Source organism: Indicator indicator, chromosome 4 (assembly GCF_027791375.1).
Source record: "Indicator indicator isolate 239-I01 chromosome 4, UM_Iind_1.1, whole genome shotgun sequence".
In the NCBI taxonomy this organism is placed as follows: Eukaryota; Metazoa; Chordata; class Aves; order Piciformes; family Indicatoridae; genus Indicator; species Indicator indicator.
Window position 1 is genome coordinate 44,562,175 of NC_072013.1, and position 17,846 is coordinate 44,580,020.

General features: G+C 40.5%; 1 protein-coding gene across 2 annotated transcripts; it reads left to right on the plus strand.

Annotated features, from left to right (window-relative positions):
* The first annotated feature begins 931 nt into the window (after positions 1-931).
* SRP54 (signal recognition particle 54) lies at positions 932-16,391 on the plus strand. 2 transcript variants are annotated; one of them, XM_054400760.1, is made up of 16 exons: positions 932-953; positions 4,041-4,149; positions 5,866-5,957; positions 6,526-6,610; positions 7,540-7,644; positions 8,831-8,897; positions 8,985-9,042; positions 9,725-9,875; positions 11,232-11,380; positions 12,419-12,519; positions 12,651-12,737; positions 13,143-13,216; positions 13,445-13,553; positions 14,322-14,492; positions 14,984-15,079; positions 15,931-16,391. In XM_054400760.1, exons 2-16 carry the CDS (start codon positions 4,072-4,074, stop codon positions 16,020-16,022), a joined length of 1,515 nt encoding a protein of 504 aa, XP_054256735.1. In that variant the 5' UTR covers positions 932-953; positions 4,041-4,071; the 3' UTR covers positions 16,023-16,391. The 2 variants fall into 2 exon arrangements, with proteins under 2 accessions (XP_054256735.1, XP_054256736.1); XM_054400761.1 differs by lacking the exons at positions 932-953; positions 5,866-5,957 and having other exon boundaries at positions 4,087-4,149.
* Positions 16,392-17,846: the final 1,455 nt, after the last annotated feature.

Genomic DNA, 17,846 nt, shown 5'->3' on the forward strand with positions numbered 1-17,846 from the left:
GCGACCGTTAGGCAAGCATGCGCTCAGCCGTTTAGGAGACAAACGCCGCTCCCTACACACCAACCCCTAGTCCTACTACCGCATCACCCCCGGAGCCAGAGACCGGCGCGCCACCGGGAAGAACGCCCCACTCGGTACCAGCACCTTAACGGAACGGGGCAGCCCAGCCGCAACGCCGGCCCCAAGTCCGCACGGCTGAGGCCGCTACGCCCACGGGGCCTCCCCCCATGATCCGGGCCTGCCGCAGGGCCGTGGTGGCTACTCGGCGGCAGCAGCGGGACCTGGAGCGCGGTGCCCGGGCCAGGCCGCGCTTACTGGTGTTGCGCATCCAGTGCAGCAGGCGCGGCAGATCGGCAGCGCACGTGCCCCGCACGGCGGCCAGCACTGCGCGCCGCGCCGCCTCCAGCTCCATCGCACCGTGCCGCCGCAGGGGGGCGCCGCCATCTGACGTAGCATAGAGGGGGCGGCCCTCGCGCCGCACCGCCTCCACCTCCATCGCACCGTGCCGTCGCCGGGGGGTGCCGCCGCCTGACGTTACATGGACTGGGCGGCCCTCGCGCCGCGCCTGCGCGGGTCGCCCACCGCCTTCCGACGCGCGCACGTGCCGCGGGAGGAGGGTGCCAGCAGGCAGCCTCGCCCTCCGCGAGAGAGCTGCGCACACCCACGCACTACTGCGCGTGCGGAAGGCCGCCACCGCCCGGAGGAAGGGGTTCACGCTCTGCCCAATCGGAACGCTACAAGCCCTCCGTTTGCGCATGGTCCATCTGCTCGGCTTCCCGCTGGCACGGCGCCTGGTGCCTCTTCCCTGTTTGGTGCGCACGTCCGTTGGGGAAGCCCTCCCCTTTACCCTGCTGGCGCCGCGCTGCCCGTCCTTAAGCTGGCGCGGCATAGTTCCTGTCGGTGCTCGGCGCGGGCAAGCCATTTTCCGAGGGGCCCCCTTAACGAGGCAGCTGGTGAGCGCGTCCCGGAAACGGAAGCGAGCTAGGGCCTGCGGTTGAGGGCGAGTGGTGACGTTTCTCTGCTCGGTGGGTGGTGGTTGCCGGTGGCGTCTCGCGGTTGCCGGTAGCGGCTGCGGAGCACTGGGCGGCCTCGCCGCGGTGGGCTGGGCTTCGGCCGCGGGCCCCGCGCCCCGCTCCTGGTGAGTCCTTAGGCTGCTGCCGTGACTGGCGGCGGTTTCTCAGGGCCGGCCGGGCGCCGTCGGGCCAACCCCATTGGTGCTGCAGTGGCGTGGGCAGCCCCCTGGGCCCTGTCGGTCCCCGGGAACGGGCGGCGGGACTGTCCTCTGGCAGTCCGAGTGCGGGGCGGCGTCTGGGCCAGGCAGGGAACACCGATCTTCTGAACTGCTGTTTGGCGTTGCTCTCCCGGCTCTGAGAGACAGGGGAAGCCCCGACTGTCCGTGCAACCGATAAAGTACTTGCCTAGCCCGGTGCCTGGCCGTTGGCTGTGGCCAGCGCACGGGGGAAAGTCAGGGCCGGGTACCTGCCTCCAGTGTGTTTTTCCCTTTTTCCATCCAAACATGGGTGTCAGGCCATAAGCAGGATAGCCAGTCAATGCTGTGGCTCGGAGGGTGCCTTCCTGTCCGTCTGTCAGATAATTTTAGAAGGTAGAGACTAGTAAGTTGTAGTCGAGTGGTGTTAGATTTTCCGTGGATCTCAACATATCTATTTATATTTAGTGTAACTTTATCGTAACCTCTTTGCTTCTTGCTTTTTTAAACAGCTGTTACAAAACAGTGATTTAAACGGCTGATAAATGTTAAAGTTGTTATCATCTTAAAATTTTGTGCATTAAAAAAATACTGCTAGTGTAGCTAGATGAATGCTGGTTAGGGGTTTACACTAGATGGATAGGCAGTTCATCTCTTCAGGGTTGTTTCACTGATCTTTTCTGCAGATGAATAAAAGCCTCACTATTTCTCCAGCCCCTTTATTCCTGGAATGCCAGCTTTTCAGCAGCAAGTGAAGAAGTATTTGGACTCTGTGCAGTTGAATGATAACTTGGGAGCTCAGTGTGGATGTGCCCAGGCTGTTCTCTGCTAAAGGCAGCTCGGGCTGCGCAGAGCTCATGGCCTTGCTCAGCCCGGGGCCTGCTTGATAGAGCCTGGCTTGCTTACTGTGGGACCCTGCCAGATTTAAATCTGTTTGGTGTATTCGTGGAGTACTGCATCAAATCTAAAAAGATCTGCCAGGGCTGGAGATGCTCTGAATGCAGCATATATGTATTCTGCAGTGCAGTTACTGTTAATGCCCTTCTGGCTACCTGCCAGCCCAAGTTGGCTACTTGCTAAAACTGACTTTTTTTTTTTTTCATGTTGTGTGGCTCACAGCTTTGATGAACTGTATGGGAAAAGTTATATTTCTGTACTTGTTATTCCTTAGTAATTTTGATGGCTTATAAATACTTAATGTGCTAGAGAAAGCAGTTGATACTAAAATGTTCAAACTCGTCCCATTTAGCATATTATATATGGTATTCTTATTGTAAGGCTGCTGGAAGAAACTTTTGAAGTTTTGCAGTGGAAACATTGGCTAAGACATAATTAAAACATTGTATTTGGAGACCTATAGAGCTCTGGAAATTAATTTTACATATTGAGCATTCACCTGCTGCTGTGCATTTGTTATTCTATCAAATTCTTAGGTCTTATATCCAAGCATTCTGGTTAAGTTTTCTCATTGGCTGCAGTTTTAGCAGCTCAAAGCTTACTAAATGCAATGCTATTTTTAAAGGTATTGTTTTGTGTTACTGTGGTTTTTGTGGAAAACGAGCTTGAAAAACATTTTGAACATCTGTTTTACTGAAACTTTTGGTAGATGAAGGGGTCATGATAATGCCTTTTCAGAATTATTCTGCAAGAATGTGACTTGTGTGCCTCATAAGGAGAGCTTGGAGTTTTGGTTGTTATGTAGAAGTCCTCTTCCAGCAAAATCACATGTACATCTATGTCTGTTGGTGTTCTGGTCTGCAAATATTTTCCTGGCAGCCTTCCTTAGGAACCACAGCCTGAGTTGTTTTTTGTTTTGTTTCAATGAAATATCAAGATGACATGGTGATGTATGTCACTTTGGAATTATCTCTACATACAGTGTACATTAAAATGTATAAATATATTTGAAGTATTTCTTACACCTTAGTCCTGTGCTTAGACTCCTAAAACATCTGGAGATTTTGTTCTGCTTTGCACTCTCAGTGTTGAAGGAATTGGACTGGCAGTTGGTTTTACTGTAGCGTGAGGTTTTTTTGTTGTTTCTTTCTTTCTTTTTAATCTGCCAACTTCTTTACAATTATGCAAAGCAGTCAGGAGATTGGCTTACATGAGTGATTTGTTTTATCTCCTTTAGAATATATCTTTGTCTTTATTTATAAACGTATGGTAAGACTTGCTTTTTGGGATCTGTGCAGTTAATAAATCCCAGTGTGTATATAATGAGCTTCTGTCTTACCCAGGTAGGATCTATCTCTTCAGTAACCCAAGAGTGTAGCCAATGATGTATTCTTTGTTTTATTAAATGGACCAGCCTTTCTTGTCTGTTTTCTTTACTCATTTGAGGAGGGGGGTGGGGGGAGGAGTCCTGAAAATGAGAAATTGATTTTGATTTAGTGTAAGATAAAATAGAACCAATAAATAATGTTCAGTTTTGCTAGCAAAATATTTTGCTACTGCTCATAATGCCTTGCAGGTTGTGGAGCTTCTAGGCTGTTCTGCTTGATTTTATTCTTTCATATAACATACTACTGCTGATAAGATAAAAAGCAGCATTCTGTCTGGACTCTTTTTTTTTTTTCATGCTGTATTCAATGCAAAATATTGCCGAGTGCAATGCTTCCTAATTGCCACCTGAAACCTCTGTTTTTTAAGTAGGCCATCAGGATAAACTAAAATGAACTTCAGGCCAATATTTCCTAAAAATAACTCTAAAACTTGTGTGCTTTCTGGAAGGAAACCTGCAAAGCAGGTTTCTTAACCCGGAAAATACTGTAGTAATTAATTTGTGAAGGCATAGTTTCAACTAGTTTTAAATATAATTTTTGTTTTCCAGATTCTTCTGAGTTGTACTTGAAGCCGCCAAAATGGTTCTAGCAGATCTTGGAAGAAAAATAACTTCAGCATTGCGCTCGCTGAGCAATGCTACGATTATCAATGAAGAGGTATGTGGGTGTGCATGTGTGGCAGCACTAACATTCAGAAAGCAAAGTTCTGAGAAAGTTTTCAAAGGCTGATGAGAAGCTTGAAGTAGGTAGGTGTTAACCTGAGGATTGTTTCTTCCTTCAAGTAAAAATCCTAGCTAGGGGATTTCCAACCCTGATGGCTGTACTTGTGGAGAAAAGAAGGCTCTGAGGTGACTTTATTGTGGCCTACCAGTATCTGAAGGGGGCCTACAAGAAAGCTGGGGAGGGACTTTTTAGGATATCAGGTAGTGATAGGACTAGGGGGAATGGAATAAAGCTGGAAGTGGGGAGGTTCAGGCTGGACATGAGGAAGAAGTTCTTCCCCATGAGAGTGGTGAGAGCCTGGAATGGGTTGCCCAGGGAGGTGGTTGGGGCCCCATCCCTGAAGGTGTTTAAGGCCAGGCTGGATGAGGCTCTGGCCAGCCTGATGTAGTGTGAGGTGTCCCTGCCCAGCAGGGATTGGAACTGGCTGATCCTTGTGGTCCCTTCCAACCCTGACAGATTCTATGATTAGTGTTCTGAGGTGGTGGCACTGGAGGAGGCAATATATGCCTCAGTTTGGATGGAAGGTAGGCCATGAGACTATGCAGACTGCTCTGATTTATGTGTGTGCCTGCAGCTAGGCTATGGAGATGTGTACTAGGCTGCTGAAAGCTGAAGTGTGGAAGAACAAATAGCTTTTATTTACTGTTGGAAGCGTGAGGGATGTTTTATATTTGCTGCCTTTATATTCAAGCCAACACAGTGTGTGGTTCTGGAAACCGTTGGACTTGGTATAGGGTGTTTTGTCTTTTTTTCTTAATTAAGAGTTGAAATTATATGTAAGTGTTTGCTATTATACAGACTGAAAAGCAAGATGGAAAACTAACCGATGTGATGGTTCAGAAGTGCCTCTAAGTAAATAAATGGCTAGAAACACTTTTCAGATATGCAGGCAGGTGGCTTAAATTAACTAGGGTAGGCTTATAAAGACCTGTAGGACTGGAACTTGTGCATAGAGGAAAGGTCTTAATAAATCTTAAGCTGGGAGAGAAGTGAGTCAAGTATAGCCAAATTAATTTTTTCAGCATTAGAAGCTTTTCTCCTGAAAGAGCTCAAGCTGTGCGAATGAGACCGTATATGCAGGTGCTACTTTCAGAAAAGCTTTTTGTTCAGGACTTTTCACTATGAAAAGTCACAGGAACGCAGTTTAGTAGTTCTGAGGCACTCATTTGCTTAGAAGGTATACCCCAGAGCAACAGTGCAGCTTATGCTGAGAATGTAGATAGCAGTGTCCATCTTGCATTTATGGAATACTTTCATGTACAGAGATTATGCTTTGTTAGGAGATTGGTTTGTGGATTTCTTTTATAGCTGTTTCTAAGAGTACCTACAGGGAGTTTAAGAAATCTTGCTGCCTTGCAAGCTGCTGTTGTCCTTCATGGAATAGAAAGTGTTCTCTGTTATTTATAGTGTGCAAATTACAGATCAAGAACTCTTCTTTTCCAGTATTAGGCTTTCAAAATTAAATTGCATGTACAGAGGAGCAAATACATAGACTGTTTTGTGGCAGTCAATATAATGATAGGATTGCATGCATTTGATTGTAAAAGCCTTGCTTGTATCTTAGATGCACTTTAAGATTCTTATTTGGAACTAATGCTGGCCTAGGCAATACTGTATATTGTAAAACCATTTTTCTTTTATGCTCCAAAGGTTTTAAATGCTATGTTAAAAGAAGTATGTACAGCATTACTGGAAGCTGATGTTAACATTAAACTTGTGAAGCAGCTCAGAGAAAATGTCAAGTAAGTGGAATAACGAAAATACATTTAACTTCTAATGTTTGTAAAAGTTGTAATTTGAGGTTACAAAAGAATAAGCAACTTCTGACTTCTTATGGGTTTATTAGATACACCCAGTTTAACAGGAAAGTACTGTTTGAACTACATGTGTAGCTGGTTCCATCAAAAGAATCTGCCAAAATAATCTGGTTTGTTATTACTGTTACAGTAGTTTAAAACAAACTGTTCCTGTCATCCACTAAATGGTATAGAAAGTTTTGTTCCTTCCTAGACAGCTCACCTCCATGTTCTGTGGTGGATATAAATTGATCTGTGTAGATGATCAGTGCTGTTCACTTGGATATGTTCAGATGAGTATTTCAAGTAGATGCCAGTCTGAAAGATGTGTTTCAGAAACCTGTTTTTTGTCCTCCATACAGAACTAGTATCCCCAATGCATGTCTCTTAATTATATCGTATCTGAAAACTCAAAGCAAATGAGAGTGCTGTTCCATTTGCAAGGACTTCATTTGTTACTAGGTTAAAGTGATTCTTAACTTATGTTAGTGTTTCATGGTTTTCCTAAACTCAGGTCTGCAATTGATCTTGAGGAAATGGCATCTGGCCTTAATAAAAGAAAAATGATTCAGCATGCTGTCTTTAAGGAACTTGTTAAGGTAGGAATTCAAAATTGTGTATTACATCACCTTTCTGGTACAGCTTGGGCTGTGTAGTAGCAAGCTAAGCTTTAAGATCGTGAGGTACCTGCAGTTAGGTTTTCTGTTGTAAGGTTTCTTACTATTGCAGACAGTAGCATTTTTCTGATTGAAACTAACATCTGGGCGTGTCTCAGGCTAACTTCAGTTTAGGCTTCAAGTTCAGCTGTTGTTACTTTTTGTTTTCAATTTAAAGGTGAAATAACAGTAAAGTACTATAAGCTTCTGGAGTATCTTTAGTTGCCCCAGAAACATGCCTTTGCTATCCAATTGAAGATTATTCAAACTACTTAAGCCTTTGGAAAAGTCTTAAGTAACAATCCAGCAGTTCATGAAGAATTTCTTTACTCCCCCTGCTGTTCTGTCCCTTTTCCAGCTAACAGTATATAGCCTTTTGTTCTGTAGTCTGTGTCCACCCATATGATGGCTCTCTGGAACAGAGGTACCTTCTCCTGGAGAAGTGAGGCAGTAACCATAGACACATTTCTGTACTGTAGGATTCTCACCGCAAGAGGTCCATCTTGAGCAGCGATGGTGGGGCAGAGGTCATGTTTCTGTGTTGGTTGTTATACTCATGCCCTCCCACCCTGACTTTGGTATTGATGTTAGAAAGAAATTAACACTGCTGCAGAATTATTATGCAGATGATCCTTGAGGTCCCTTCCAACCCTAACAATTCTGTGATTCTGTAACGCTGCAAACTATAGATAACTTGCACGTGCTGTTGCTGTTTGCTGTAAATCAGCAAGCATCTAAACCAAATTAAGACTAGAATATGCAGAAATGGGTTTGTTCTACTGAATATAAAACTATAGAGACCTAGCATGACAGTGACTGTTGTCTGCTTCTGAACTTCAGTTCTGCAACTTATATTATGCTTTATTCTTTAGCTTGTAGATCCTGGTGTCAAGGCATGGACACCTACCAAAGGAAAGCAGAATATTATAATGTTTGTTGGTTTGCAAGGAAGTGGTAAAACAACAACTTGTTCAAAGGTAACTTGCATTGAATCTGTTTGTGTGTGTTTGTTTTTTTCTCAGAGGAGGTGGTGGTGATTGCACTCCTTTGGTAGGATTTGCTTGTTAATCTGTGCTGTTTGAATTACTAGGAAAATAATCATTACTGTATAGTTTTGCATAGGAGGTTCTGAGATGAGATGGATGTCCAAAGTAATACTATTTTGAGGTAATTTATGGCTTGTAGGACTTCCTTTAAGACTTTCTTTTAAAGTAAGTTCTTGAGGAAAGAATATTATAGGTAATAAAGATGAGTTCTATGCTTTGCTTTCTGGGTTTAAGACTTAGTACTGTGCATGGACCCTTTCTTGTTCCATTGCCTGTTTAGGGCAACCAGAAGTTGGCTTCAGTGTTAGGTATCTCAATTAAATATGAATGGTTGGTGTGAAAACGAAACCTCTTCCAGTCCCAAACTCATTGTGGAAATTTGGATTTGTATTATTAAGGCTAAAAAAAGAATGCTCTGAATTGACCCTTAAGCCATTTATGATTGTTTCTGGGAAGAAAATTTACCCTATGATAGATCTTTGTTGCTCTTCTTAGCCATTTGATTCTGAGAGTCACACGTAGGCAATATCAAATATATCACTGCTTATTTCTTAAGACTTTCCTAGTCCTTCTGTAGGCAAACCTATGTTTTGGAAGTTTGTTTTAGGTCAGTCAAATGCTTTGAGAATATGCATTGTACCAGTGAAGCTGAATCTTGCAAGAAGCTAAGGATTCCATCCATCACTTTAAAACTTGTCTTTGTTCCTCTGGAACTACAGAAACAAAAGTGTTCAAGTTGTAGATGTTACAGGACTTAAGTATCTACTGCTTGGGGTGGTTTTGTTTCTAAAAGCTAGTCCTATCTGTAGTTCTAACAGTAGGCAGAATCCAGAAATTAATAAAATGGAAACTGGAATTGTTTATAGTCCTTCCTAGCTCAGGAAACTGAAATCAGAGGCACAGACAAGCAGCTGTTTTCATCTCGCCGTTAATAATTCCTTGTAAGACATACTTTGCCAACTAACAGATGCTAACATTTGATACCTGTGCAGTGTTACTCAGGGGTCTGGACTGACTTTGTGTCCCATGTGTACTTCAGTGATTTATGCTGTTACTCAGTGTCTTGCTTTCTAGTGGAATTTTGGTCTAACTACTTGTTTTGGATTTCTTTTCACAGTTAGCCTATTTCTATCAAAGGAAAGGTTGGAAGACATGTTTGATATGTGCAGACACATACAGAGCAGGTAATACAGTGTTCAATGATGTGGTTCTTTATCTGTAATACTTACAGACATTTTTAACATAGTCCTTTGATTATACCTGTCTTACAGGTGCTTTTGACCAGTTAAAGCAGAATGCCACAAAAGCAAGAATTCCCTTTTATGGGAGGTAAGCATCTTTCAGAATCACTTTGGAGAATGATTCAACTCCAATCATGTAGTGCTCCTTACTGAACATCTCACACTAAGCCCCATTCAGTATTGCCTAATGGCATAGATTTTATTATAAAATTTTCTTTGATCAGATGAAAATTCTGCCTAAATCAGTACACAGCCTGCCAGTAGTAGCGGGTAGGGATAGTGTAAGAAGAGATAAGGCACCTGGGATAATTCCTTAGAACATTCTTTTTGTATAGCAGTTAAAGGCCTTTGCCAGACACATTGAGATTTTCAGGAAGTATCTTTGTAGATTGGACCCTTAATTTTTTTGTCAAGTAGGGGCAGCATTGAACCAAAAATAGGTTTTATAAAGCAGTAAATAGCTTTCCCCAAAGGTTTGGTGAAGCTGTGCTCTCTAGGTGCTTAGTTAAATATTATTTCAGAGAAGGGCTAGTAGAACTTAGTGCGATCTCCAGCAGGTTAGAGTCCTTTGTGCTTCAGTTCACTGAATACTAAGGACAGAGGGCTTAGGAAGGCATATTTTTAATCAATCTTTGCTTGATAGAAGAGGTGATTCGAGATTTACAGTTAAGTTTACATTCAAGTGATGAAAGTTTGAGTTTGGTTTCTTGGGGGGAAAAAAGAATTATTATTACGTGTGTAATAATAGATACGTTTCTCCTTGTGATCAGTTATACAGAAATGGATCCTGTAATTATTGCCTCAGAAGGTGTTGAGAAATTTAAGAATGAAAACTTTGAAATAATAATTGTTGATACAAGTGGACGTCACAAACAGGAGGACTCTTTGTTCGAAGAGATGTTACAAGTTGCTAATGCCATAGTGAGTAGCTTCACGAAGCTTCTCTTACAGTAATTGGACTACAGTTCATTTATCTCCTAATTTTCTGTGTGGCTTTCACTCCTCTGGAATGTGTCAGTGCTTTCACTCCTAGGTTTTATATATATATGTATATGTGTGTGTGTGTGTGTGTGTGTGTGTGTATATATAAAATTAGGTTACATGTATAATTATATATCTATAATTAGAAATTACGAATGGATGTGAATAAAATAGGGCTGAATGATCACTGCTTGATAGTTCTGTGTCAGTTTTAACTCTAATTTCAAGCTGAAAATCCCAGCTCCATTAACAGTATCTGTGCTGTTCATTACTCCAGCCATGCAAGCTGATGGAGTTGGGCAACTAAAGAGCAAATGATTTTTGCTGGAACTGAGTAGCTGGCATAAAATGCAGATCACACGCCCAGACATTAATTTGTAAGCAGATGTGTAAGGCTGTTAACTTGAAGTATCGTGTACTATTTTGTCTATTAATGCATTGGGTTCTAAGACACGTGCTTATTATTTGCTTTAAGCTGGAAGAGAGTAGATTTAGACTGGATATTAGGAAGAAATTTGTTACAGTGAGGGTGCTGAGACTGAAACAGGCTGTCCAGGGAGGTTGTGCATGTTCCCTGGAAGTGTTCAAGGCCAAGTTGGACAGGGCCTTTGAGAAAGCTAGCCTAGTGGAAGGTGTCCTTGCCTATGGCAGGTGGGGTTGGAACTAGATGATCTTTAAGGTCCCTTCCAACCCAAACCGTTCTATGATACTTGCACATAACTGCTTTAACATTTTATTTTTCAGGATCTTTGCATTGAGAAACCAGATAAAAGAACTACTCTGATCTGGTTTCCTCTAGTTATGTGCTAGATTTTCACAAATAATTGACCTGAAACAGAAGCTGTTTAGGTAACTTTGGTCTGTAAATGAAGCTGGTGCTTCTTGTATGTGTTTAAAAAGTCTGGCTATTTGGTTGTGGTCTTGCCTGGCAGTATGACACTTCCTGCAACTCCTGCTATTGGCTAACTTGTTTTCAGTGGGTGGAATGGATGTCTTACTGTAGAACCAAATGGAAGATATTGTTAGCTGTGAATTGGTTGTTGGCTAATTGCTAATTAGTTTACTTAAGAAATAACTGTAAACCTATTAAATTCTTAGTATTCTGTGTTGTAAGTAAGTCCGAAATACAGCATCAGTTTTCAAATGGTCATTCTGTTTTAAACTGCACAGTCCTTACGTCCTGTTACTAGAGTAAGTTCTGCTACTGAACATAATGCACAAACACTGTTGTAGAAAGCAGGAAATTACTACTTATTCTTATTATTTTATTTATTTATTATTACTACTGATTTCTAGCAACCAGATAACATTGTTTATGTGATGGATGCTTCCATTGGCCAAGCTTGTGAAGCTCAAGCTAAAGCCTTCAAAGACAAAGTAGATGTAGCTTCTGTTATTGTTACTAAACTTGATGGACATGCCAAAGGAGGTGGAGCTCTCAGTGCGTAAGTATTGTGATATACTTTACCAAAAATACAAATTTGGACTTAATAGCTACAGCTTACCTGAAAAATTTTACTTCTCACTTAATACCCAATATTTTTTCTAGAAGGGGGAAAAAATTCTAGACATGTCCAGCAGCCTTAATACTGCAATGCAAATCAAGCTTCTGGATTGCCAGTGTCTAGCAATTCAGTGAAAAATGTTTGCAGTCATAGTTTTTCAGGTTCTCTTCATGGACTTCCATGTGCTGTACCTTGACAGCCTCTACTGACTAGAAAAATGTTACATATTATCTGATATGACTTACATGCTGGCATGTCAGACTAGTCTCCAGCCACATTTGAATGGTACAGCTTGTATGAATCTGAAATGATTTGTGAAAACAGTCAAAGTTAACTGACACCAACTTGGTAAATCACTGTCTGACTTTGATCTTAAGTGTTAGAGTTCTTAAGCTTCCACATTTATTTTACTGTTATTTATAGCATGATGAGGGAAAACTAAACTTCAGAGTAAAATGGAAATACTGAAAGCTTGTTGCAATTGTCACATGCTTAGGTCTGCTCTGTTTATTCTATACTCTGTAGACCAGAAGCTGAGTTCATCTAAAAGCTAGTGCCAGCAGTTGATTGGTGAAAACATTCTGATTTTTATGAAGTCTGAAGTTGTAGAAGGGTACCTTAAGGAAAAAGTAATCAATGCCTGTCTTTATCTGACTTCTTCATATTAGACATAGTTAAGATGACTTCTTGTTCTTTCCTCTCAAGTTTTTTAAACTCAGCAATAAAAATAAGCAACTTCTATTTCTGCTGAATTTTCAAAGCAGGGTTTGTATTTTACAAAGTACTAATCAGAGAAACATCTTGTTAGTTACTCCCAGATTCTCATCCTAAATGCTGGATGTTTTTACATGAATAGTTGAAGGGGTAAGAAAAATACTTTGGAGAGGATGCATTGTGTTAGTGATGCCTAGCTGATAGGTGGTACAAAAGGGTGGGTGGTTTTTGAGAGGCTATTTCATGAAATGTGTCTTACTGCAGAGTTGCTGCCACAAAGAGCCCTATTATTTTTATTGGAACTGGAGAACACATAGATGACTTTGAACCCTTTAAAACACAGCCTTTCATCAGCAAACTTCTTGGTATGTACTATGTACATTTGTACTTATAAGACACTTTGAATTGGATAATAGTCAAAATGTGACTCTCTTTTTTTTTTTTTTTTTTTTAATGCTAACTTCAGAGCTGGTTTGTTTGTTTCTTTCTTTTCCAGGTATGGGTGATATTGAAGGATTGATAGATAAAGTAAATGAGTTGAAACTGGATGATAATGAAGCACTCATAGAAAAGCTCAAACATGGTAAGCTATTTCCAAGGCCTGGATAGTGAGTGTCTTACTGTGGCCTAATCATGGCAGGTTCTCTGAGATGTCAACAACCACTGAAATACTTTGTGTTATGTGTACAAGTAACTTGTATGTAGCAAAGAACTCCTTCTTTAATAAATGTGGCAGGGAAGTAAATGGAGGTATGATTTTTTGGGTGAAAAGTCTGTTGGACTTGCCTATAACTGCAGGAGAACTTGCTTAACTTTTTAACTGTGTGCCATCTAAAATGGTTTAGCCATGTTAATAGAGAAGAGATTTGTTTATCTACTTATCTATGCAGTGTAGTGTTTACCTGGTAAATAGAAATAAGTGAGAAAGAACAGTTAGACTGAAATACCAGTGTGATTTCTGCTAATATTCTTTTTTGTTGTACTTCAGGTCAATTTACACTAAGAGATATGTATGAACAATTCCAAAACATCATGAAAATGGGACCATTCAGTCAGATCTTGGTTAGTTATCAAAAATAATTTTATCAGACTTTCATTTATTTTTGATAAACTCGTGCTGTCAAGTTAAAACTGGTTTTAGAATCTCTGTTTGCATTTTCAAAAGTGAAGTGATTTGCCTACTGCAGTATGTGACTACTGAAATAAAACGTGCTGTTCATATTTCTGGATGCTTAATTAAGCTAGCTTTGCCTCTTCTGACAACTTTTTCTCCCCCATTTTTAAATCAAGGGTATGATCCCTGGTTTCGGAACTGACTTCATGAGTAAAGGCAATGAACAGGAATCAATGGCAAGGCTAAAGAAATTGATGACTATAATGGACAGCATGAATGACCAAGGTAAAATGAACTTCAGCTGCTATTTTTTCTTGCCATTGTTGAACAAACTTAGTGACAGAGACCTTTTGGAAACCAGTTGGACATCGGGCAGCATCCACAGTGATGGAAAACGATGAGGAGCTTTCTCACTCTTAGAATGTCAAAGGGTACAAGTGTCTCAAACTCTCTGAATAAGTAATTATGTAGAGGTAGCTTGACAATTGCCTGTTGCTGCTCTGGCTTGTGTAGAATAGATGGAATTTTGAAGCATTCTATTGCAAAAGATGTATTACAGTATTTTTCATACTGTAACTGCTACTTAAATTACTAACACAATGCTTGCAAATTAAAGCCACATTCAGCTTTCATCTGTCATTGCTATCTTTCTTCCCACTCACCTGCAAATTTCCTTGGTGACTGGTCTCTGGAATTCAAGGTATGTTTCTAATCTACCCATAACTTGCAGGAGAAGTATGCTCTTACCCTTGTGCAATACCCATTCATATGGTTTAAGACCAAGTGTGTTGAGTGGGTGATTTATTCAGGTGCCTTTTTCTATCATGATGATTAACACATGAACATAACAGCTTTTCAGTACTGTAATATCCTAGGGATTCTCTCTATATAAAATTCTGTATTGTCACTTCTGAAACTATTTTTTTTTTTTTTTTAATTCTCTGGCTCAAGACTAAATACCTGAGAATGAGAACAAGTTTGCTGCCACATATAACAGGTTTTAACGTCAGTAACTGAATGATTTTTTTTTTTTTCCCCATGCTTTAATTGTAGAACTCGACAGTACAGATGGTGCCAAAGTATTCAGTAAGCAGCCAGGAAGAATCCAAAGAGTAGCAAGAGGTTCAGGTGTTTCTACAAGAGATGTTCAGGAGCTTTTGACCCAATACACTAAGTTTGCACAGATGGTGAAAAAGATGGGAGGCATCAAAGGGCTTTTCAAAGGTAAAAACCAAACAAAAAAAAAAAAACCAAACCAAAACAAATAAACAAACAAAAACAAACAAAAAACCACCAAGCAAACACATTTATTAACTCAGTGGGGAGATCAGTTGATGGCTAAATACAGAGGAAGTGTGCAAATGTCAATTGGATGTTGAAAGAGAAGAAAGTAAGCTGTAGCTCATGATGTTTGAAATCTTTTATGTAACTGGTAAAAGCTGAACTGTTTTTCATGACACTGTAACTTAGCAGTGAAAAATACTGTGTTTTTTGCTTTATCAGTGTAGACTTTGTTACTAGTACAATACTGACATTTCAGTCTGTTATGGGGGGTGCAAGGACTGATCTTTAAAGTACTTCTAAGTGGCTGATGTAGTAGGGTTTGACTCAAGGCATTGCATGGGTTTGAATCTAAAATTAGCAGGTAAAATACTGTTGTAGCCCCATATATTAATCCATTGTCTTACAAATATTTTTTTGTTTTGTTTTGTTAGGTGGTGATATGTCAAAGAATGTAAACCCATCACAGTTGGCCAAACTGAACCAGCAGATGGCAAAGATGATGGATCCAAGAGTTCTTCATCATATGGGTATGTGTTGGCTTTTTATAATTTCAACACAGGCTACCAATTACAGTGAAAGAACTTGAAATGTAAGGTGAAATGAGAATGTGTGCATTATATGTCAGTATTGCATGTTTCTGGGCTATCTAAGAAGAACCAGAAAGTGTAGTCCACAGGTCATGAATACTTTGTACTTAGCAGTGCTTAATATAGTCTCTTCAGCACTCAGACTGAGCATTTAGAGTGGTGTCTGATGCGATAACTTGAAACACGCTCATGGTAAAACAAATCAATTTCTAAACTTTCCTTCCCTTTTAAGCTTTGCCTTAAATAATTAAATTTGACAAGAGCAGCTTTAAATAAAAACTCCCAGACTGGAATTTTACTAACGCATAATGGTCATTCCTTCAAGGTTTTTTTCTTTGGGTCATAGTAAAACTTACCATGAAGCCTGGCGCTTTGCAGACCTTATTCCCAGCAAATGGGAACATACTGGCAGGGAAAATGTTCACCAGAAGGGTCTTCCTTTAGTTTTCTTCAACAAATAAACCTTTTCATCAGATTGTAACTTGTTTTAAAAGCTTGGACTGTGTTTTCAAATACATCCAAACTGTGTAGCATCACAGACCGAGAAGTAGTATTTTAACCACAATCCTGGCCTCTAGTTTGGTTTTTAGCTTTGCAATTTTATCACTATGTAAATTTGTTTTGAATTTTTGTACTTGAATTACTCAGTTGTCCATTTTTGATAGCCATTTAGAACTGACTTGACAGTCTTGAGCTTTGCCACTTGTGTGTGCTGTAATGAGGCCTCAGAAGCAAGATAGCTGTTCTTCAGAGTTAATTAACACATCCATGTTCTCACTTATTTTCTGCAGGTGGCATGGCAGGATTGCAGTCAATGATGAGACAATTTCAACAAGGTGCTGCTGGGAATATGAAAGGCATGATGGGATTCAATAATATGTAAAGAAGCCTTAATAAAAATGGACTTGATTGACTCTTCATTGTAACTTCAGTGAACAAATTGGCTTTCTTCCTTTTTACAGTGATGAGGGGAGTGGTCTTTTGAAATCTTATTCAGGCTTCTCAGTTTCTACATTTAACTTCTGAAAACTATTTTTGCTTAACTTAGTTCTTCTCCACTTAAACCTGATGGCACAAAAAGTAATTCAATTTAATAAAAGAAAATCATGATGTAAAATTTTAATATTTAGAGGCACTTTTTAATTGTTTACATCAAATGGCAGCCATTATATTTGTAAACAACCCTGGTCTTTGGTTATAGTAACATAAAATGTCACAAATATACTGTAAAATAAAATCTGAGTGGTTATAAACACGGGAATGACTTGTTTCGTCAGTTCTTTCACAACTCTCCTCTATCACTGTGTCATCAGATTCCCTTTGCTTCTAATGACTATTGTGACTCTTGTTTAGCACCCATACTGTAAGAGTAAGTATCTGAAATGTGCTATTGCTGCTCAAGTTGGCACATTTATAGAAGGTGGATGTGCTATGCTTAGGTCTGTACAAAACTTTGTTCTCCAGAACTTTGCTGTTCTTTCCCTGTACATAAAGAATGAAGTGAGGAGAGCTGTATAGCTATGCAGATAACCAGCTGACTCATATACTGAAGATAATCTTCATACCAGGTTGCCAGTTAAGCAGTTCTTATGGACATAATTTGTAATACATACTAGATGGAGTTCTGCTTTATAGGAGCACAACGCTTTTAGGGAGTATGGGATTTGTGTGTGTGTGTATCCTGCAGAGCACAATTTGCAGAAGAAAATACTAAAACCATAAAAGAACACAAACTCGTGTTCTGTGTGTTCTCTCAGTTTGACGTTTTGAATTGGAGACTTAATTGCATCAAGCAATTAAGAGGTAGAAAGGCCAGCACTGCCAGCAACTGCCATGAGTACCAACTCTGCCAGCACTGTTTTCATGTGTGAAGCTTCTTGTATTTGTCCTTCATGAGCTCTCTGCGAGTTCTGATGAAAAGTTTTCTCTGGTCTAGAAGAAGCCTGAACCCACCACAAGCCTGAAAAATTAAGAGGCAGACCAATATCACTGAAGTCTGTCTGTGTGTGTCTTACTGAAAGGTGTTGCTGCTGCTCAGGCAAGTTAGCTGTGTCTGGGCACATGGCTAAATAAAGTTCATTGAGAACTTCAAGTAGGTAAGAAGGGTTTAGGTCATTAGGATTGTAGTGCCCGGGGAAGGCCACTAGAAGGAGCCAAGGGCCAAGTGATGCACAAAACAAGCTCAACCCTTCTCTACGACCTGTACCTTTATTTCCGGAACGGTAACATCCTTCAGTCACCCTTTGATCTGTTTGCAGGATGTTAATAAGCGTTGACATCCAGCACACGAATATAGAAATAGGTTTCTGTTGCACGTTCAATTTTTTTTGGACATGGTACTTGGTTGAGAAAAAGTAACCCTTCACCAGCTCTGAAATAATCATGTGCAACAGATTATAATTCGTTGGAAGTTAATGATATAGGATTGAAGGACGGCTCTTAATGTCACGTAGATAAATCCATGTTACAGCCATTGGTTAAATCTTTTAAAAATAAGTAAAATTGCTCATTCCTCAGTCCCATAAGAAGGACATTTCAAATTACTCCACTTCCAGCTGTTTTCACTAGTTGTCGTTGCCTAATGTGCCCGTTGCTAGGTTAGCCCTGGCCCCTCCTTCAGGCTGGGACATCACCTGCAATAAGGAGGCCTCTGCACAGGCTCGAAGGGAAAAGAACTCTCAGCTGGACCAGTGGAACAAACCAATTA

Bases quoted from the DNA above. Each gene is read 5' to 3' on its own strand.
- SRP54 (XM_054400760.1), top strand. From the start codon at position 4,072: ATGGTTCTAGCAGATCTTGGAAGAAAAATAACTTCAGCATTGCGCTCG. The intron at 12,520-12,650 runs GTATGTACTATG...TTTCTTTTCCAG, and splicing joins TTTCATCAGCAAACTTCTTG to GTATGGGTGATATTGAAGGA. The intron at 14,493-14,983 runs GTAAAAACCAAA...TTGTTTTGTTAG, and splicing joins CATCAAAGGGCTTTTCAAAG to GTGGTGATATGTCAAAGAAT.